General features: G+C 61.1%; 1 protein-coding gene across 1 annotated transcript in view; it reads right to left on the reverse strand.

Moving 5' to 3' along the window:
- Positions 1-22,302, reverse strand: part of ARID3A (AT-rich interaction domain 3A) — a 201,293-nt gene that overhangs the window by 25,963 nt on the left and 153,028 nt on the right. The window contains exon 4 of the mRNA XM_086946719.1: positions 19,564-19,636. Within this exon, the coding sequence (XP_086802845.1) occupies positions 19,564-19,636 (73 nt within the window). The remainder of the gene's footprint in view (positions 1-19,563; positions 19,637-22,302) is intronic.

Genomic DNA, 22,302 nt, shown 5'->3' on the forward strand with positions numbered 1-22,302 from the left:
AGTCGTAAGCACTAAATATTCCCGCCCATGTGAGGGGGCACCGGAGCACATTTTTAAATATATTATTCGGTTTGTCAACTTCAAGCCAGGTCAGTTCTTTCTTTATTGATTTGGCTAATAAACAGAGCACGGCACATCCCAGCTTAGCTTGATCCGGGACTTTTATTTTGCAAAATGACACCTAGGTGCATTACACCTTCAAAAAGGGGCCTACACGTTTCAACCTGTACTGGAGACTAAAAATGCCTTATGTACATTGCATTTTCTGTAATAAACCATATATAAGACTATAGCACTTCTGATGTCAGAAAAAGACAGCACAGGGATTAGAAATACAGCCTTTATTGGAGAGAAAAAACTGAAAGGGAGGGCAAAGGCATTGTTAGCCCATAGGCTGCATTGAAAACACATAGCAAGTGAAAACTGGCGCCGTGCTCTTAAGGCCCCTCTGACTTCCTGTATCCCATCATGCCTCAGCGGGTGACCGCTAGGGCAGTTGTTCTTTATGGAGACACGAAGAACAGAACACAGAGTATGAACTTCTGTATGCCCGATTCGTCCTGGGAGGAGTGGGGGTTGTTCCTGACTTTGATGAAGATGCCCCTGGAAGAGAACAAGGATTACAGGTAAGTAACTTATCCTTCTCTTCCATCGGATCCTCATCAATAGTCACAAGCATTGAACAGAGAAGCAAGCCCATCCCGCACCACTCCAGACAAATTAAGAGGAATGAAATTCCACAAGGAGGCCTGCCCTACTTGGGTATCTGCTCTAGAGTCTGAATCAAGAAAGTAGGGTCTTGTGAACGTGTGTATGGATCTCCAATTGGCTGCTTTGCAGATCTCGGAGATGGAACGTTTCCTAATAGGACTACGGTGGATGATTTGCCCTTTGAAGAATGGGCCGTGGGCCTGGCAGGTAAATGTTTGTTGGCCAACTGACAGGATTACAGGATACAGGAAACAATCCTTCTGGAAATGGACTGCTTCGAGGAGGCCAAGCCGGCCCTCATAGGACCATAATGAACAGACGGGCAGATTACCAAGGAGGACGCTTCTGAAGACCTGCTGCAGCGTGCAGGCAAAGGCTGTGAGAAGGCGTGTAGGCAAAGGCTGTAAGAAGGCGTGTAGGAGAAAGCTGTGAGAAGGCGTGTAGGCAAAGGCTGTGAGAAGGCGCGCAGGAGAAAGCTGTGAGAAGGCGTGTAGGCAAAGGCTGTAAGAAGGCGTGTAGGGAAAGCCTGTAAGAAGGTTTGTAGTGGAAGGCTGTAAGAAGGCGTGTAGGGGAAGGCTATGAGCAGGCATGTAGGGAAAGTAAGTGAGAAGGCATGTAGGCATAGGCTGTAAGAAGGCGTGTAGGCAAAGGCTGTAAGAAGGCGTGCAGGAGAAAGCTGTGAGAAGGCGTGCAGGAGAAAGCTGTAAGAAGGCGTGTAGGCAAAGGCTGTAAGAAGGCGTGTAGGCAAAGGCTGTGAGAAGGCGTGTAGGAGAAAGCTGTGAGAAGGCGTGTAGGCAAAGGCTGTAAGAAGGCGTGTAGGCAAAGGCTGTGAGAAGGCGTGTAGGGGAAGCTGTAAGAAGGTGTGTAGGGGAAGCTGTAAGAAGGCGTGTAGGGGAAGCTGTAAGAAGGTGTGTAGGGGAAGCTGTAAGAAGGTGTGTAGTGGAAGCTGTAAGAAGGTGTGTAGTGGAAGCTGTAAGAAGGCGTGTAGGGGAAGGCTGTGAGCAGGCATGCAGGAGAAAGCTGTGAGAAGGCGTGTAGGTAAAGGCTGTAAGAAGGTGTGTAGGAGAAAGCTGTGAAGGCTTGTAGGGGAAGGCTGTGAGCAGGCATGTAGGGGAAGGCTGTGAGCAGTCATGTAGGGGAAGGCTGTGAGCAGTCATGTAGGGGAAGGCTGTGAGCAGTCATGTAGGGGAAGGCTGTGAGAAGGCATGTAGGGGAAAGGCTGTAAGAAGAGGCTGCTAAAGCCTCAATGAGAGCTTCTGAAAACCTACTGAGGCATGTAGGGGAAGGTTGTGAGAAGCGGTGTAGGGGAAGGTTGTGAGAAGGCGTGTAGGGGAAGCTGTAATAAGGTCTGTAGGGGAAGCTGTAATAAGGTCTGTAGGGGAAGCTGTAAGAAGGCGTGTAGGGGAAGCTGTAAGAAGGTGTGTAGGGGAAGCTGTTAGAAGGTGTGTAGTGGAAGCTGTAAGAAGGCGTGTAGGGGAAGGCTGTGAGCAGGCATGTAGGGGAAGGCTGTGAGCAGTCATGTAGGGGAAGGCTGTGAGCAGTCATGTAGGGGAAGGCTGTGAGACTGTGTTTAGGGGAAGGCTGTGAGCAGGCATGTAGGGGAAGGCTGTGAGCAGTCATGTAGGGGAAGGCTGTGAGCAGGCATGTAGGGGAAGGCTGTGAGCAGGCATGTAGGGGAAGGCTGTGAGCAGGCATGTAGGGGAAGGCTGTGAGACTGTTTAGGGGAAGGCTGTGAGCAGGCATGTAGGGGAAGGCTGTGAGCAGTCATGTAGGGGAAGGCTGTGAGCAGGCATGTAGGGGAAGGCTGTGAGCAGGCATGTAGGGGAAGGCTGTGAGACTGTGTTTAGGGGAAGGCTGTGAGCAGTCATGTAGGGGAAGGCTGTGAGACTGTGTTTAGGGGAAGGCTGTGAGCAGGCATGTAGGGGAAGGCTGTGAGCAGTCATGTAGGGGAAGGCTGTGAGCAGGCATGTAGGGGAAGGCTGTGAGACTGTGTTTAGGGGAAGGCTGTGAGCAGGCATGTAGGGGAAGGCTGTGAGCAGTCATGTAGGGGAAGGCTGTGAGCAGTCATGTAGGGGAAGGCTGTGAGCCGGCATGTAGGGGAAGGCTGTGAGCAGGCATGTAGGGGAAAGGCTGTAAGAAGAGGCTGCTAAAGCCTCAATGAGAGCTTCTGAAGACCTACTGAGGCATGTAGGGGAAGGTTGTAAGAAGCGGTGTATGGGAAGGTTGTGAGAAGGGTTCCCTAAAAATGCATGGGGTGAAAATAACTGCAGCCTGCCTGAACACAAACAAAAGGCGGGGTCATAATGTGACAGCTTTAGTGAGCCTCCAAGCTGCGAGGCAGCCTCCCCTCGGCGCGCAGGGTGCAGGTGGGGGACACTGCTGAGCCCCCCAAGGCCTCCGCCCTCAATAACTCAGGTGACACTGAAGACGACCAGAGGGACACGAGTGTACAAACAAAACCCAAGCCTCCAGGAGAGCAATTATTGCAGAGCACTGAGCCTAGCGCCAACCCTGAAGCAGCGCCACGACAACACCCCCGCCGCCCAGGGAAGCCCGAGGGGGGGAGGCGGGAGTATTTGTAATCACCCTGCCAGTTGTCTCCGTCGCATTAAGAGCCGGCTGCAAGATAATTGTGTTATTAACTTATTAGTACAAAGCAGTCCCTAACCCCGTGGGGGAGGGGGGATTATCCATCAGCTTAAGTAGGAGCAGGGCCCAGGGTGGGGCAGGATAACTCGACACCCCCATCGCGGTTGATCCCGTTTACCCTCGCCTGGAGAGATCCACATCTGCAGATGCCTGGAAAGCCCGGCCCTGCCCCCCCCTCTACCGCGGACGGCAATGCTCCTCGGCCATGGGGGGAGCCGGCCTTCAGGGGCTTTGGAGGGTGCAGTCCGGGGGCCTTTCACCAGCCTGTCCTGGCCAAGGAAGTAGTGCCAATGGTGCGAAGGGTTGACATTTATTTATTTATTTATGCATTTTTATATAGCGCGGACTTTACCCGAAGGCGTCAGAGCGCTTCACATTCGGAACAGAAATGAAACATAATGAGAAACATTACAAAAGAGCAGATTGCTAAAACATACGTTACTTACATAAGGTAATAGTGACAATTGTGAGCAAACAAAAAACATGAGGTAGTAAAAATTGTGAGCAACCAAAAATACATGAGGTAGTAAGGGTAATAATGACAATTGTGAGCAAACAAAATACTTGAGGTAGTAAACATTGTGAGCAACCAAAAATACATGAGGTAGTAAAGGTAATAGTGACAATTGTGAGCAAACAAAATACTTGAGGTAGTAAAAAATGATGAACAACCAAAAATACATGAGGTAGTCAAAAGTGCACAAGAGGAAAAGTGACAAGTGTGCAGTTAGAAGAGAAAACAGAGTATAATTTGAGGTATAATACTGCAATAAGTGCTCGGCACAAGAACAGGCGTTACGTAGGCAAGGTGGCACTTGTGCAAGTATCAGAGGTAAAAACATGTGAGAGGTAGCAACCGTTGTTTCAAACCAGGCAAAGTAAAGCAATCCTGAGGCAGGTGGTCGGTTCTGCCAAGCAGACTAAGTCACAGCCAGCACCAGGTCAGGCCCAACAGTGGTTCCTGAGGGCGAGGACTCTTGCAGGGTAACCCTCAGATGCACGCCATCTCCGGTGATCTGTTCACCATCCTGCGGGTGACGTCAGAGCCCAGGTGAGCACGAGTACAAACACAAACCAGCGCTCATGGAGACCGAAGAGTCCGAGAGCCTGGCCGCACCAGCAGCCACTCAGACACCAAACTAAAGCAGCACCGGCGCGACAGGAGGGCGAGCAGAAAGAGTACCGGCAGGGGCCCCCAGAAGGAAGCGGGCGCAGAGAGGGCCCAACCAGCAGGGAGGGAGCCAGCGAGGGGCGAGGGAGCCAGCAGGGAGGGAGCCAGCGAGGGGCGAGAGAGCCAGCAGGGAGGGAGCCAGCGAGGGGCGAGAGTGCCAGCAGGGAGGGAGCCAGCGAGGGGCGAGGGAGCCAGCAGGGAGGCAGCCAGCGAGGGGCGAGAGTGCCAGCAGGGAGGAAGCAAGCGAGGAGCAAGAGTGCCAGCAGGGAGGGAGCCAGCGAGGGGCGAGGGAGCCAGCAGGGAGGGAGCCAGCGAGGGGCAAGAGTGCCAGCAGGGAGGGAGCCAGCGAGGGGCGAGAGTGCCAGCGAGGGGCGAGGGAGCCAGCGAGGAGCAAGAGTGCCAGCAGGGAGGGAGCCAGCGAGGGGCGAGGGAGCCAGCAGGGAGGGAGCCAGCGAGGGGCGAGAGTGCCAGCAGGGAGGGAGTCAGCGAGGGGCGAGAGTGCCAGCGAGGGGCGAGAGTGCCAGCAGGGAGGGAGCCAGCGAGGGGCGAGGGAGCCAGCGAGGGGCGAGAGTGCCAGCAGGGAGGGAGCCAGCGAGGGGCGAGAGAGCCAGCGAGGGGCGAGAGTGCCAGCAGGGAGGGAGTCAGCGAGGGGCGAGAGTGCCAGCGAGGGGCGAGAGTGCCAGCAGGGAGGGAGCCAGCGAGGGGCGAGGGAGCCAGCGAGGGGCGAGAGTGCCAGCAGGGAGGGAGCCAGCGAGGGGCGAGAGAGCCAGCGAGGGGCGAGAGTGCCAGCAGGGAGGGAGCCAGCGAGGGGCGAGAGTGCCAGCAGGGAGGGAGCCAGCGAGGGGGATGGGGGGGAAGTGCCAGCAGGGAGTGTGCTAGCGAGGGACGAGAGAGCCAGCAGGGAGGGAGCCAGCGAGGGGCGAGAGTGCCAGCAGGGAGGGAGCCAGCGAGGGGCGAGAGAGCCAGCAGGGAGGGAGCCAGCGAGGGGCGAGGGAGCCAGCGAGGGGCGAGGGAGCCAGCGAGGGGCGAGAGTGCCAGCAGGGAGGGAGCCAGCGAGGGGCGGGAGAGCCAGCAGGGAGGGAGCCAGCGAGGGGCGAGGGAGCCAGCAGGGAGGGAGCCAGCGAGGAGCGAGAGTGCCAGCAGGGAGGGAGCCAGCGAGGGGCGAGAGAGCCAGCAGGGAGGGAGCCAGCGAGGGGCGAGGGAGCCAGCGAGGGGCGAGAGTGCCAGCAGGGAGGGAGCCAGCGAGGGGCGAGGGAGCCAGCAGGGAGGGAGCCAGCGAGGGGCGAGAGTGCCAGCAGGGAGGGAGCCAGCGAGGGGCGAGAGTGCCAGCAGGGAGGGAGCCAGCGAGGGGCGAGAGTGCCAGCAGGGAGGGAGCCAGCGAGGGGCGAGAGTGCCAGCAGGGAGGGAGCCAGCGAGGGGCGAGAGTGCCAGCAGGGAGGGAGCCAGCGAGGGGCGAGAGTGCCAGCGAGGGGCGAGGGAGCCAGCGAGGGGCGAGAGTGCCAGCAGGGAGGGAGCCAGCGAGGGGCGAGAGTGCCAGCGAGGGGCGAGGGAGCCAGCGAGGGGCGAGAGTGCCAGCAGGGAGGGAGCCAGCGAGGGGCGAGAGAGCCAGCGAGGGGCGAGAGTGCCAGCGAGGGGCGAGAGTGCCAGCGAGGGGCGAGAGTGCCAGCAGGGAGGGAGCCAGCGAGGGGCGAGAGTGCCAGCGAGGGGCGAGGGAGCCAGCGAGGGGCGAGAGTGCCAGCAGGGAGGGAGCCAGCGAGGGGCGAGAGAGCCAGCGAGGGGCGAGAGTGCCAGCAGGGAGGGAGCCAGCGAGGGGCGAGAGTGCCAGCAGGGAGGGAGCCAGCGAGGGGGATGGGGGGGAAGTGCCAGCAGGGAGTGTGCTAGCGAGGGACGAGAGAGCCAGCAGGGAGGGAGCCAGCGAGGGGCGAGAGTGCCAGCAGGGAGGGAGCCAGCGAGGGGCGAGAGAGCCAGCAGGGAGGGAGCCAGCGAGGGGCGAGGGAGCCAGCGAGGGGCAAGGGAGCCAGCGAGGGGCGAGAGTGCCAGCAGGGAGGGAGCCAGCGAGGGGCGAGAGTGCCAGCAGGGAGGGAGCCAGCGAGGGGCGAGAGTGCCAGCAGGGAGGGAGCCAGCGAGGGGCGAGAGTGCCAGCGAGGGGCAAGGGAGCCAGCGAGGGGCGAGAGTGCCAGCAGGGAGGGAGCCAGCGAGGGGCGAGAGTGCCAGCGAGGGGCGAGGGAGCCAGCGAGGGGCGAGAGTGCCAGCAGGGAGGGAGCCAGCGAGGGGCGAGAGAGCCAGCGGGGAGGGAGCCAGCGAGGGGCGAGAGTGCCAGCAGGGAGGGAGTCAGCGAGGGGCGAGAGTGCCAGCGAGGGGCGAGGGAGCCAGCGAGGGGCGAGAGTGCCAGCAGGGAGGGAGCCAGCGAGGGGCGAGAGTGCCAGCAGGGAGGGAGCCAGCGAGGGGCGAGAGAGCCAGCGAGGGGCGAGAGTGCCAGCAGGGAGGGAGCCAGCGAGGGGCGAGAGTGCCAGCAGGGAGGGAGCCAGCGATGGGAATGGGGGGGAAGTGCCAGCAGGGAGTGTGCTAGCGAGGGACGAGAGAGCCAGCAGGGAGGGAGCCAGCGAGGGGCGAGAGTGCCAGCAGGGAGGGAGCCAGCGAGGGGCGAGAGTGCCAGCAGGGAGGGAGCCAGCGAGGGGCGAGAGAGCCAGCAGGGAGGGAGCCAGCGAGGGGCGAGGGAGCCAGCGAGGGGCGAGGGAGCCAGCGAGGGGCGAGAGTGCCAGCAGGGAGGGAGCCAGCGAGGGGCGGGAGAGCCAGCAGGGAGGGAGCCAGCGAGGGGCGGGAGAGCCAGCAGGGAGGGAGCCAGCGAGGGGCGAGAGTGCCAGCAGGGAGGGAGCCAGCGAGGGGCGAGGGAGCCAGCAGGGAGGGAGCCAGCGAGGGGCGAGAGAGCCAGCAGGGAGGGAGCCAGCGAGGGGGCCAGCGAGGGGCGAGAGTGCCAGCAGGGAGGGAGCCGGCGAGGGAGCCAGCAGGGAGGGAGCCAGCGAGGGGCGAGAGTGCCAGCAGGGAGGGAGCCAGCGAGGGGCGAGAGTGCCAGCAGGGAGGGAGCCAGCGAGGGGCGAGAGAGTCAGCGAGGGGCGAGAGTGCCAGCAGGGAGGGAGCCAGTGAGGGGCGAGAGTACCAGCAGGGAGGGAGCCAGCGAGGGGCGAGGGAGCCAGCAGGGAGGGAGCCAGCGAGGGGCGAGGGAGCCAGCAGGGAGGGAGCCAGCGAGGGGCGAGAGTGCCAGCAGGGAGGGAGCCAGCGAGGGGCGAGGGAGCCAGCAGGGAGGGAGCCAGCGAGGGCGAGAGAGCCAGCAGGGAGGGAGCCAGCGAGGGGCGAGAGTGCCAGCAGGGAGGGAGCCAGCGAGGGGCGAGAGTGCCAGCAGGGAGGGAGCCAGCGAGGGGCGAGGGAGCCAGCAGGGAGGGAGCCAGCGAGGGGCGAGAGTGCCAGCAGGGAGGGAGCCAGCGAGGGGCGAGAGTGCCAGCGAGGGGAGAGAGTGCCAGCAGGGAGGGAGCCAGCGAGGGGCGAGAGTGCCAGCGAGGGGCGAGGGAGCCAGCGAGGGGCGAGAGTGCCAGCAGGGAGGGAGCCAGCGAGGGGCGAGAGTGCCAGCAGGGAGGGAGCCAGCGAGGGGCGAGAGTGCCAGAAGGGAGGGAGCCAGCGAGGGGAGAGTGTGCCAGCAGGGAGGGAGCCAGCGAGGGGCGAGAGAGCCAGCAGGGAGGGAGCCAGCGAGGGGAGAGAGTGCCAGCAGGGAGGGAGCCAGCGAGGGGCGAGAGTGTGCCAGCAGGGAGGGAGCCAGCGGGGGGGGGGGTGCCAGCAGGGAGGGAGCCAGCAGGGGGGGAGCCAGCGAGGGGCGAGAGTGCCAGCAGGGGGGGAGCCAGCGAGGGGCGAGAGTGCCAGCAGGGGGGGAGCCAGCGAGGGGCGAGAGTGTGCTAGCAGGGGGTAGCCAGCGAGGGGCGAGAGTGCCAGCAGGGAAGGAGCCAGCAGGGAGGGAGCAAGCGAGGGGCGAGAGTGCCAGCAGGGGGGGAGCCAGCGAGGGGTGAGAGTGCCAGCAGGGGGGGAGCCAGCGAGGGGGATGGGGGGGAAGTGCCAGCAGGGAGTGTGCTAGCGAGGGAAGAGAGAGCCAGCAGGGAGGGAGCCAGCGAGGGGCGAGAGAGCCAGCGAGGGGCGAGAGAGCCAGCGAGGGGCGAGAGAGCCAGCGAGGGGCAAGAGTGCCAGCAGGGAGGGAGCCAGCGAGGGGCGAGAGAGCCAGCGAGGGGCGAGAGTGCCAGCAGGGAGGGAGCCAGCGAGGGGCGAGAGAGCCAGCAGGGAGGGAGCCAGCGAGGGAGCCAGCGAGGGGCGAGAGTGCCAGCAGGGAGGGAGCCAGCGAGGGGCGAGCGAGCCAGAAGGGAGGGAGCCAGCGAGGGGCGAGAGTGCCAGCAGGGAGGGAGCCAGCGAGGGGCGAGTGCGCGCAGGGAGGGAGCCAGCGAGGGGCGAGGGAGCCAGCAGGGAGGGAGCCAGCGAGGGGCGAGAGAGCCAGCAGGGAGGGAGCCAGCGAGGGGCGAGGGAGCCAGCAGGGAGGGAGCCGGCGAGGGAGCCAGCAGGGAGGGAGCCAGCGAGGGGCGAGAGTGCCAGCAGGGAGGGAGCCAGCGAGGGGCGAGAGTGCCAGCAGGGAGGGAGCCAGCGAGGGGCGAGGGAGCCAGCAGGGAGGGAGCCAGCGAGGGGCGAGAGAGCCAGCAGGGAGGGAGCCAGTGAGGGGCGAGGGAGCCAGCAGGGAGGGAGCCAGCGAGGGGCGAGGGAGCCAGCAGGGAGGGAGCCAGCGAGGGGCGAGAGTGCCAGCGAGGGGCGAGGGAGCCAGCGAGGGGCGAGAGTGCCAGCGAGGGGCGAGGGAGCCAGCGAGGGGCGAGAGTACCAGCAGGGAGGGAGCCAGCGAGGGGCGAGAGTGCCAGCAGGGAGGGAGCCAGCGAGGGGAGAGTGTGCCAGCAGGGAGGGAGCCAGCGAGGGGCGAGAGAGCCAGCAGGGAGGGAGCCAGCGAGGGGAGAGAGTGCCAGCAGGGAGGGAGCCAGCGAGGGGCGAGAGTGTGCCAGCAGGGAGGGAGCCAGCGAGGGGGAGTGGGGGGGGGTGCCAGCAGGGAGGGAGCCAGCGAGGGGCGAGAGTGCCAGCAGGGGGGGAGCCAGCGAGGGGCGAGAGTGCCAGCAGGGGGGGAGCCAGCGAGGGGCGAGAGTGCCAGCAGGGGGGGAGCCAGCGAGGGGCGAGAGTGCCAGCAGGGGGGGAGCCAGCGAGGGGCGAGAGTGCCAGCAGGGGGGGAGCCAGCGAGGGGCGAGAGTGTGCTAGCAGGGTGTAGCCAGCGAGGGGCGAGAGTGCCAGCAGGGAGGGAGCAAGCGAGGGGCGAGAGTGCCAGCAGGGGGGGAGCCAGCGAGGGGCGAGAGTGCCAGCAGGGAGGGAGCCAGCGAGGGGCGAGAGTGCCAGCAGGGAGGGAGCCAGCGAGGGGCGAGAGTGCCAGCAGGGAGGGAGCCAGCGAGGGGCGAGAGTGCCAGCAGGGAGGGAGCCAGCGAGGGGGATGGGGGAAAGTGCCAGCAGGGAGTGTGCTAGCGAGGGACGAGAATGCCAGCAGGGAGGGGGAAAGTGCCAGCGAGGGGGAGAGTGCCAGCAGGGAGGGTGCCAGTGAGGGGTGGGAGGGTGCCAGTGAGGGGGGGTGCCAGCAGGGAGTGTGCCAGCGAGGGCGAGAGTTCCAGTGAGCGGAAAGGATGCTGAGCGGAAAGGATGCCAGTGAGCGGAAAGGATGCCAGTGAGCGGAGAGGATGCCAGTGAGCGGAGAGGCTGCCAGTGAGGGGAGAGGATGCCAGTGAGCAGAGAGGATGGCAGTGAACAGAGAGGATGCTAGTGAATGGAGAGGATACAGTGAGGGGAGAGGATATAGTGAGGGGAGAGGATGGCAGTGAGGGGAGAGGATGCCAGTGAGCAGAGAGGATGGCAGTGAACAGAGAGGATGCTAGTGAACGGAGAGGATACAGTGAGGGGAGAGGATACAGTGAGGGGAGAGGATACAGTGAGGGGAGAGGATGGCAGTGAGGGGAGAGGATGGCAGTGAGGGGAGAGGATGGCAGTGAGGGGAGAGGATGGCAGTGAGGGGAGAGGATGGCAGTGAGCGGAGAGGATGCCAGTGAGCGGAGAGGATGGCAGTGAACAGAGAGGATGCCAGTGAACGGAGAGGATGCCAGTGAACGGAGAGGATGCCAGTGAGCGGAGAGGATGCCAGTGAGCGGAGAGGATGCCAGTGAGCGGAGAGGATGCCAGTGAACGGAGAGGATGCCAGTGAACAGAGAGGATGCCAGTGAACGGAGAGGATGCCAGTGAACGGAGAGGATGCCAGTGAGCGGAGAGGATGCCAGTGAGCGGAGAGGATGCCAGTGAACGGAGAGGATGCCAGTGAACGGAGAGGATGCAGTAAACGGAGAGGATGGCAGTGAGCGGAAAGGATGCAGTAAGCGGAGAGGATGCCAGTGAGCGTAGAGGATGCCAGTGAACGGAGAGGATGCCAGTGAACGGAGAGGATGCCAGTGAACGGAGAGGATGCCAGTGAGCGGAGAGGATGCCAGTGAGCGGAGAGGATGCCAGTGAACGGAGAGGATGCCAGTGAACGGAGAGGATGCAGTAAACGGAGAGGATGGCAGTGAGCGGAAAGGATGCAGTAAGCGGAGAGGATGCCAGTGAGCGTAGAGGATGCAGTTAACGGTGGTATTAAGCTGAAGGGTGACATCCAAGTGGGAGGCACTACTAAGGAAGTAGTTTGTGCGCTGTTTAACTGTAGGTCTTTAAAAAAGCATAACATGGAAGTGCGGGACCTACTGCTGGATAACAATCTAGACATTCTCTTTGTAACAGAGACCTGGCTTGATGGGGAGTCAGACCCTGCAATACTAGAGGCTTTGCCCCAGGGATACGGCATTTGTAGGCAGGACAGACCCCGAGGAAGGGGAGGCGGGATTGCATTGATCCACAGGGACAATATTATCTGCACTATGGAGCCTGCTAGTATAGAGGGAAGTGAGACAGGGGCGTTCTCTATAACATTGACCAGCAATACTATTATTAAAGGCCTTTTAATTTACAGACCCCCGGGAGGCAGCAGCAAGTTTGTGGAGAGCTTAATATGCAATTTGTTATCCCTTGCTATGAGATATGATAAATTTCTCTTACTTGGCGATCTCAATATGCATTTCGATGATGGATCCAACATGGCGGCCCAAGAGGTACGTCAAGAGTTATCGACTATGCAATTGACACTGCAGTCGACACTTCCCACTCATCGACTGGGTCATCAATTGGATCCTCTCTTTTGCAACTGGGAGGGCATCAAGGCTGGGCGCCCTGTCCCGATGGTCTGGACAGACCATTACTTAGTTCCTTTCTGCTCCAAATTCACGGAGGGCAGCAACCCAAAGAATGGTAGTGACATTAAAAAGAAACAGAGGAAGTGGGCTACATTTTCTTTCGACAAATTTTATGCTAGCCTAAAACAGGGGGGTGCCCCGGATGGCCTAGGTGCCACCATTGAGGGAGCCTGTGCGGCGCTTGATAAACGCATTGAGACGGCCTTAGATCTGACTGCCCCCTGGTCGATCAGCTGCATGGTTTAATGCAGAGTTGAAAGAAGCTAAGACAGCATGTAAACAAATGGAAAGAGCCTGGAGAAAGGGCTACCTTCCGGAGGCGGGTCTGGCATATAAAGACAGCCTCAGGCGCTATCACGCCTTGATTAGGAAAACCCACTCAATCTACTACACTGATCGCATTGATAAGGCTGAGTGTTCGACTAAGGAACTCTTTGTAGTCTATAAGGAGATATCAGTGCTGGCTTCAAGAAGCGAACAAGTTGATTCCTCTGTACAACTATGCAACCAAATTGCTGCTTTTTTCCATAAGAAAGTACAAGATATCTATACTACCTTTCCTAATGAGGCCAGGATTGGCCTCAGCGGTGATCCGCCAATGGAAGGTGCTATCTTGGAGGAAGACAGCATCAGTGTCTTCTTGGTCCCGGATGAGGCTATGCTTATAGCAGTAGCGAGGGGGGTCAAATCTGGCTCCCCCAGGGATCCAGCCCCTGCCAAGATTCTGAGTGGTGGCATGGAGGTACTAGCACCTTATGTTAAGCATCTCTTAGCCCTGTCATTCGAATCTGGCAGGGTGCCGAACACATGGAAGCAGGCTGTTGTACTCCCACTTAAGAAAAAGCCACAAATCAGTATAACTCAACTAAATAACCTACGCCCGACCTCCCTCCTCCCCTATTTCTCTATTATAGCCGAAAAGCTGGCTAATCAACAATTGACGGCTCACAGCGAGGCGCACAGGCTCTACCATCCTACCCAGGCTGGCTTTTCGGGCCTATCACTCCACCGAATCTGCCCTTCTCTTTTCCACAGAGGCCCTGAGGAAACGTGTAGATGAGGGTCAGACAGCAGAGCTGATTCTTCATGATCTCAGCGCTGCGTTCGACACTGTAGCTCATCACACTCTGCTACAGTGTCTGAGGAAAAGTGGAGTGACTGGGAGAGCCTGGTCATGGCTGGAATCTTTCCTCCATGACCGCAGCTTCTATGTGGAACAGGGTGCTTATAGGTCAGAGGTTTTGGACCTAAAGCAGGGTGTCCCCCAGGGTTCCAGCCTCAGCCCTACCCTGTTCAATTTGTACGTAGCGCCGGTGGCTACTATTACTGAGCAGTATGGGATAGAGGTAGTAACCTATGCCGATGATACTCAGCTGGTTGTGGCTTTGTCGCAGCCAGCTTAGCATGCAGCCAACCGATTTGCATCCTGCCTTCAAGATCTGGCAGGATGGATGGCAAAAAACTGTCTCAGATTGAACGGGGACAAAACCGAGGTGCTCATTGTTGGCAAGTCCCCCTCGGTGTGGACCTCTGCCTGGTGGCCTCAGCCTTTGGGCCCATTACCTGTCCCCAAAGATCAAGTGAAGAACTTGGGCATGTGGTTGGATTCCAGCATGTCCTACGATTACCATACTCGGCGTGAATTCTCCGCGGTCTAAGAAAGACACTTGACCTTCTCCCAGCGTCTGCCAGAGGTGCCCTGGTTCATGCCTTGGTCACATCTAGGCTAGACTATGGGAATGTCCTCTACCTGGGAGCTAACGCGAGCTGCACTTTAAGATTGCAGCATATCCAGAACGCAGCTGCGCGTCTGGTGCTACAGCTCCCCAGGAGAGCCTCCTCAAAAAGAGCCTTGGAGACACTGCACTGGCTCCCTGTTAGGGAACGGATAGAATTTAAAGCACTTTGTATTAGTCACAGGATTGCCCACGGAAAGAGGCCGGGTTTCTTGCGCAATCTGCTTCCTCCTTACAAGCCTACCCGGCTCCTGCGTCCTATGGGCGCAGGCTTGTTCTCGGTCCCTAGAATTAATAAGGCAAGAATGGGAGGGCGCTCCTTTCGCCTTTTAGCCGCACGGAGATGGAACTCCCTCCCACAGAAGCTCTGTTTGGAGCCCTCTGAGGCACTGTTCCGGAAAAAACAGAAAACTTTTTTGTTTCCAAAGTCCTAAATCACCGGCGCATGTCTTGCGCCACCTCTCCTAGCTGCTGCTCAGTCCTGATAGCGCGGGGACACACCGATAGGTGTAACCAGGCGCTTTAAAAACTCAGAATTATTATTATTATTATTATTATTAGGATGCCAGTGAGCGGAGAGGATGGCAGTAAACGGAGAGGATGGCAGTAAACGGAGAGGATGGCAGTGAACGGAGAGGATGCAGTAAGCAGAGAGGATGGCAGTGAGCGGAGAGGATGGCAGTGAGCGGAGAGGATGGCAGTGAGCGGAGAGGATGGCAGTGAGCGGAGAGGATGGCAGTGAGCGGAGAGGATGCCAGTGAGCGGAGAGGATGCCAGTGAACAGAGAGGATGCCAGTGAACAGAGAGGATGCCAGTGAACGGAGAGGATGCCAGTGAACGGAGAGGATAGCAGTGAACGGAGAGGATGGCAGTGAACGGAGAGGATGCAGTAAGCAGAGAGGATGGCAGTAAACGGAGAGGATGGCAGTGAGCGGAGAGGATGGCAGTAAGCGGAGAGGATGGCAGTGAGCGGAGAGGATGGCAGTGAGCGGAGAGGATGGCAGTGAGCGGAGAGGATGCCAGTGAGCTGAGAGGATGCCAGTGAACAGAGAGGATGCCAGTGAACAGAGAGGATGCCAGTGAACGGAGAGGGTGCCAGTGAACGGAGAGGATGGCAGTGAGCAGAGAGGATGCCAGTGTACGGAGAGGATGCCAGAGTAGGGAGAGGATGCCAGTGTAGGGAGAGGATGCCAGTGAACAGAGAGGATGCCAGTGAGCGGAGAGGATGCCAGTGAACGGAGAGGATGCCAGTGAACAGAGAGGATGCCAGTGAACAGAGAGGATGCCAGTAAACGGAGAGGATGCCAGTTAACGGAGAGGATGCAGTTAACGGAGAGGATGCAGTGAGGGGAGAGGATGCAGTGAGGGGAGAGGATGAAGTGAGCGGGCAGGATGCCAGTGAGCGGACAGGATGCCAGTGAGCGGACAGGATGCCACAGGATGCCAGTGAGCGGACAGGATGCCAGTGAGTGGACAGGATGCCAGTGAGCGGACAGGATACCAGTGAGCGGACAGGATGCCAGTGAACAGAGAGGATGGCAGTGAGCGGAGAGGATGCCGTGAGACCAGCCTGCATGCAGGGTAAACAGAGTGTTGCAGCACAGATAACAGCCAGTGAGTGGAGGGGGTGCCAGCAAAGAAAAGGACCCAACCAGCAGGGCGGGCCCGAGTATGCCAGCAAAGGATTTCAAGAGAGGCACTCCCAACTCTCATGCAACCAATCATCCCCCAGCCCTAATGCCTACAGCCAGCTCTCGTACCCCAGCCAGCTCTCGTGCCCCAGCCACCCCTCGGCCAGCTCTCATGCCCCAGCCACCCCTCGGCCAGCTCTCATGCCCCAACCACCCCTCAACCAGCTCTCGTGCCCCAGCCACCCCTCGGCCAGCTCTCGTGCCCCAGCCACCCCTCGGCCAGCCCTCGTGCCCCAGCAACCCCTCGGCCATCTCTCGTGCCCCAGCCACCCCTCGGCCAGCTCTCGTGCCCCAGCCACCCCTCGGCCAGCTCTCGTGCCCCAGCCACCCCTCAGCCAGCTCTCAAGCCCCAGCAACCCCTCAGCCAGCTCTCAAGCCCCAGCAACGCCTCAGCCATCTCTGGTGCCCCCAGCCACCCCTCAGCCATCTCCCGTGCCCCAGCCACCCCTCACAAAGCTCTCGTGCCCCAGCAACCCCTCATCCAGCTCTTGTGCCCCAGCCAACCCTCAGCCAGCTCTCGTGCCACGCCTCAGCCAGCTCTCGTGCCCCAGCCACAACTCAGCAAGCTCTTGTGCCAGAGCAATCGCTCAGCCAGCTCTCGTGCCCCAGCCACCCCATAGCCAGCTCTTGTGCCCCAGCCACCCCTCAGCCAGCTCTTGTGCCCCAGCCACCCCTCAGCCAGCTCTGGTGCCCCAGCCACCCCTCAGCCAGCGCTCGTTCCCCAGCCACTCCAAGGCCATCTCTCGTGCCCCAGCCACCCCTCACAAAGCTCTCGTGCCCCAGCAACCCCTCATCCAGCTCTTATGCCCCAGTCACCCCTTAGCCAGCTCTTGTGCCCCAGCCAACCCTCAGCCAGCTCCCGTGCCACGCCTCAGCCAGCTCTCGTGCCCCAGCCACCCCTCAGCAAGCTCTTGTGCCAGAGCCATCGCTCAGCCAGCTCTCGTGCCCCAACCACCCCATAGCCAGCTCTTGTGCCCCAGCCACCCCTCAGCCAGCTCTTGTGCCCCAGCCACCCCTCAGCCAGCTCTGGTGCCCCAGCCACCCCTCAGCCAGCTCTCGTGCCCCAGCCACCCCTCAGCCAGCGCTCGTTCCCCAGCCACTCCAAGGCCATCTCTCGTGCCCCAGCCACCCCTCACAAAGCTCTCGTGCCCCAGCAACCCCTCATCCAGCTCTTGTGCCCCAGTCACCCCTTAGCCAGCTCTTGTGCCCCAGCCAACCCTCAGCCAGCTCCCGTGCCACGCCTCAGCCAGCTCTCGTGCCCCAGCCACCCCTCAGCAAGCTCTTGTGCCCCAGCCGCCCCTCAGCAAGCTCTTGTGCCCCAGCCACCCCTCAGCAAGCTCTTGTGCCCCAGCCATCTCTCAGCCAGCTCTCGTGCCCCAGCCACCCCTCAGCCAGCTCTTGTGCCCCAGCCACCCCTCAGCCAGCTCTTGTGCCCCAGCCACCCCTCAGCCAGCTCTTGTGCCCCAGCCACCCCTCAGCCAGCTCTCATGCCCCAGCCACCCCTCAGCCAGCTCTCATGCCCCAGCCACCCCTCAGCCAGCTCTCGTGCCCCAGCCACCCCTCAGCCAGCTCTTGTGCCCCAGCCACCCCTCAGCCAGCTCTTGTGCCCCAGCCACCCCTCAGCCAGCTTTCGAAACCCAGCCATGCCTCAGCCAGCTCTCGTGCCCCAGCCACCCCTCCACCAGCTCTCAAGCCCCAGCAACCTCTCAGCCAACTCTCAAGCCCCAGCCACCCTTCAGCCAGCTTTCGTGCCCAGCCATCCCTCTGCCAGCTCTCGTGCCCCAGCCACCCCTCCGCCAGCTCTCGTGCCGCAGTCACCCCTCCGCCAGCTCTTGTGGCGCAGTCACCCCTCCGCCAGCTCTCGTGCCCCAGCCACGCCTCAGCCAGCTCTCGTGCCGCAGCCACCCCTCCGCCAGCTCTCAAGCCCCAGCCACCCCTCGGCCAGCTCTAAAGCCCCAGCCACCCCTCACCCAGCTCTTGTGCCCCAGCCACGCCTCAGCCAGCTCTTGTGCCCCAGCCACGCCTCAGCCAGCTCTTGAGCCCCAGCCACCCCTCAGCCAGCGCTCGTTCCCCAGCCACTCCAAGGCCAGCTCTCGTGCCCCAGCCATTCCTCAGCCAGTTCCTATGCCCCAGCCACCCCTCAACGAGCTCTCGTGCCCCAGCCACCCCTTAGCCAGCTCTCGTGCCCCAGCCACCCCTCAGCCAGCTCTCGTGCCCCAGCCATCCCTCAGCCAGCTATCGTGCCCCAGCCATCCATCAGCCAACTCTCGTGCCCCAGTCATGCCTCAGCCAGCTCTCATGCCCCAGCCATCCCTTCGCCATCTCCCGTGCCCCAGCCAACCCTCAGCCAGCTCTTGTGCCCCAGCCACCGCCCGGCCAGCTCTCGGGCAGCCAGTCTCAGCCTCCAACCATCACTCAAGCCGCAGCCTGTCGCAGCCCTCGTGGCCTCCAACCATCACTCGAGCCACAGCCAGTCCCAGCCCTCGTGGCCTCCATTACTCGTGCCCCAACCACCCCTCGGCCAGCTCTCATGGCCCAGCCACCCCTCGGCCAGCTCTCATGCCCCAGCCACCCCACGGCCAGCTCTCATGCCCCAGCCACCCCTCAGTCAGCTCTCGTGTCCCAGCCACCCCACGGCCAGCTCTCATGCCCCAGCCACCCCTCAGTCAGCTCTCGTGTCCCAGCCACCCCACGGCCAGCTCTCATGCCCCAGCCACCCCACGGCCAGCTCTCATGCCCCAGCCACCCCTCAGCCAGCTCTCGTGTCCCAGCCACCCCTCATCCAGGTCTCGTGCCCCAGCAACCCCTCAGCCAGCCCTCGTGGCCTTCAATCATCACTCGAGCCGCAGCTAGTCCCAGCCCTCGTGGCCGCCATCACTCGAGCCGCAGCCAGTCCCAGCCCTCGTGGCTTCCAAGCATCATTCGGGCTGCAGCTAGTCCCAGACCTCATGGCTTCCAAGCATCACTCGACCTGCAGCCTGTCCCAGCCCTAGTGGCTTCCAAGCATCATTCAAGCTGCTGCCAGTCCCAGCCCTCGTGGCCTCCAAGCATCACTCGATCCGCAGCCAGTCCCAGCCCTTGTGGACTCCAAGCATCACTCGATCCGCAGCCAGTCCCAGCCCTCGTGGCCTCCAAGCATCACTCGATCCGCAGCCAGTCCCAGCCCTCGTGGCCTCCAAGCATCACTCGAGCCGCAGCCATTCCCAGCCCTCATGGCTTCCAAGCATCACTCGAGCCGCAGCCAGTCCCAGCCCTCATGGCTTCCAAGCATCACTCGAGCCGCAGCCAGTCCCAGCCCTCATGGCTTCCAAGCATCACTTGAGCCGCAGCCAGTTGCACACCTCCAGGCCTCGACCATCACTCGAGCCGCAGCCAGTCCCAGCCCTCTCGGCTTCCAAGCATCACTCGAGCCGCAGCCTGTCCCAGCCCTCGTGGCTTCCAACCCTCACTCGAGCCGCAGCCAGTCCCAGCCCTCGAGGCCTCGACCAACACTCGAGCCGCAGCTAGTCCTAGCCCTCATGGCTTCCAAGCATCACTCGAGCCGCAGCCAGTTCCAGCCCTCGTGGCTTCCAAGCATCACTCGAGCCGCAGCCAGTCCCAGCCCTCGTGGCTTCCAACCCTCACTCGAGCCGCAGCCAGACCCAGCCCTCGTGGCCTCCAACCATCACGCAAGCCGCAGCCAGTCCCAGCCCTCCTGGCTTCCAAGCATCACTCGAGCCGCAGCTAGTCCCAGCCCTCGAGGCCTCGACCACCACTCCCCGAAGCCAGTCCCAGCCCTCGAGGCCTCAACCACCACTCGAGCCGCAGCCAGTCCCAGCCCTCGTGGCTTCCAACCATCACTCGAGCAGCAGCCAGTCCGAGCCCTCGAGGCCTCGACCCCCACTCGAGCCGCAGCCAGTCCCAGCCCTCGAGGCCTCGACCACCACTCGAGCCGCAGCCAGTCCCAGCCCTCGTGGCCTCGACCACCACTCGAGCCGCAGCCAGTCCCAGCCCTCGAGGCCTCGACCACCACTCGAGGCGCAGCCAGTCCCAGCCCTCGAGGCCTCGACCACCACTCGAGCCGCAGCCAGTCCCAGCCTCGACCACCACTCGAGCCGCAGCCAGTCCCAGCCCTCGACCACCACTCGAGCCGCAGCCAGTCCCAGCCCTCGACCACCACTCGAGCTGCAGCCAGTCCCAGCCACCCACCACACCCCTCGCACTCTAGCACGGAGCCTCACCTCTCTTCTGCATGAAACTGAACAGGTCATCAAGGAACTCTTTCCGCTGTGGATCACCATCCAATTCATACAACTGCAGGGAGAGAAAGGTTGAGAAAAGAATCATGAGTGAAAGGCTGAGCTTGTGCACACCCACCTCTCCCCACGAAATATCTGTCTGTGGTCGTTTAACTCTCTGCACCTGCTGGGTGAACGGTAGACACGGCCTTTAAGGAGCCCCCTCCACAGTCACAATGGTGCTCTTCTGGGCTTTTGAGAGGGCCATCACCTCCCTCAAAGTAACTTGTGCAAGGATGCCCTCATCTTCCACTCTTGGGTGGCTGACCTGTAGCCAATCAGAGCAATACCCTCTTCGTACCCCGGTTTTCGATACAGAACACAGGTGGAGGCCACCTCTGCCCTCATCCCTAAAGGCGTCAAAAAAGCATCCTTAAGACTCATGAAGAGCACAGGACTGGGCCCTGGCAGTGATGGACATCATTATGCTCCCTTCTGCCCGCACCACAAAATACTCACTGGACGCCCTGTGCCAGCATTATCCTTCGGATCCGAGGCCACAGGTGGCCAGGGGCAGACGAATGGCATGATTCTTCACTTCGATGCCAGCAGTTGCCTTCTTAGCCTAGCCCATCAATAAAAGAGGTAGGAAGAGGGATAGATCGCACTGCAGGGTTGACAGCTGTGTCAGCAGTCGCCATCTGCACTGAGCCCCCCAATCAGAAGACCCTGGCACAGTGTCAGCAGGGCAAGGATGGGCACTGGGGTGTGCGAGCTGAGCCCACCAATGACCTGTGGAGGGCTGGACCCTGGCCCAGTGTCAAAAGGGCAAGGATGGGAACTGGGGTGTGTGAGCTGAGCCCAAAAATTACCTGGGGAGGGCTGGACCCTGGCACAGTGTCAGAAGGGCAAGGATGGGCACTGGGGTGTCCGAGCTGAGCCTACCTGTGACTAGTGGAGGGTTGGAGCCTGGCACAGTGTCACAAGGACGGGCACTGGGGTGTCCGAGCTGACCCCACCAACGACCAGAGGAGTGCTGGACCCTGGCACAGTGGGTTGTATGTCGTTACTACGAATTCCGTTGCAACGCATGCCTTTTCCACGCATGCGTTACAATGGAATTCGTTTTCCACGCATCACCTTTACCACGAATTTTCCTTTACCACGAATAGATTTACAACGTTTTTCGTTGTAAATTTATGCATGGTGAGGGCATACTCGTTTTAAAGGTTATACCTCTCCGGTTACATGACCCCAGCCCTCACTCCTTATTATTACCCCTGCCCTTAACTCTTAATCTTTTTTTTTTAAACTAAAATTCCCCTTACCTTTTTAATTAGTCTCCTCTTCATCTTCATTTGTTACATAGGTCACGTTGTTTGTACGTCGTAAAGAGGAAGCAGAAGTTTATTCCAGCTTCCTCTCTAACGACGCGGATTGCTTCGGCACTTAAGGTTCGGTTTTTAGGGGGGGGAGGGGGGACCCTCCCAACCCCCCTTTTTAATCCTATGCTTTATTTTTTATTTTTGGGGGGAGACCCCCCCATCCCCCCTTTTTTGGGGGCATTTACCACACATACCTTTACTACGTATCTCGTAGTAAAGGTAGGCGTGGTAAAGGCTGCCGTTGTAACCACGCATGCATTGTAATGCCTGTGTGGTAAAGGTATTCGTGGAAACAGCACAGTGTCAGCAGGGCAAGGACGGGCACTGGGGTGTCCGAGCTGACCCCACCAATGACCAGAGGAGGGCTGGACCCTGGCACAGTGTCAGAAGTGCAAGGATGGGCACTGGGGTGTCCGAGCTGAGCCCACCTGTGGCTAGTGGAGGGCTGGAGCCTGGCACAGTGTCACAAGGACGGGCACTGGGGTGTCCGAGCTGACCCCACCAATGACCAGAGGAGTGCTGGACCCTGGCACAGTGTCAGCAGGGCAAGGACGGGCACTGGGGTGTGCGAGCTGAGCCCACCAATGACCTGTGGAGGGCTGGACCCTGGCACAGTGTCAGAAGTGCAAGGATGGGCACTGGGGTGTCCGAGCTGAGCCCACCTGTGGCTAGTGGAGGGCTGGAGCCTGGCACAGTGTCACAAGGACGGGCACTGGGGTGTCCGAGCTGACCCCACCAATGACCAGAGGAGTGCTGGACCCTGGCACAGTGTCAGCAGGGCAAGGACGGGCACTGGGGTGTGCGAGCTGAGCCCACCAATGACCTGTGGAGGGCTGGACCCTGGCACAGTGTCAGAAGGTCAAGGATGGGCACTGGGGTGTCCGGGCTGAGCCCACCTGTGACTAGTGGAGGGCAGGAGCCTGGCACAGTGTCACAAGCACGGGCACTGGGGTGTCCGAGCTGAGACCACCAATGACCAGAGGAGGGCTGGACCCTGGCACAGTGTCAGCAGGGCAAGGATGGGCACTGGGGTGTCCGAGCTGAGCCCACCTGTGGCTAGTGGAGGGCTGGAGCCTGGCACAGTGTCACAAGGACGGGCACTGGGGTGTCCGAGCTGACCCCACCAATGACCAGAGGAGTGCTGGACCCTGGCACAGTGTCAGCAGGGCAAGGACGGGCACTGGGGTGTCCGAGCTGAGCCCACCTGTGGCTAGTGGAGGGCTGGAGCCTGGCACAGTGTCACAAGGACGGGCACTGGGGTGTCCGAGCTGACCCCACCAATGACCAGAGGAGTGCTGGACCCTGGCACAGTGTCAGCAGGGCAAGGACGGGCACTGGGGTGTGCGAGCTGAGCCCA

Source organism: Lissotriton vulgaris, chromosome 12 (genome assembly GCF_964263255.1).
Source record: "Lissotriton vulgaris chromosome 12, aLisVul1.2, whole genome shotgun sequence".
NCBI classification, from domain to species: domain Eukaryota; kingdom Metazoa; phylum Chordata; class Amphibia; order Caudata; family Salamandridae; genus Lissotriton; species Lissotriton vulgaris.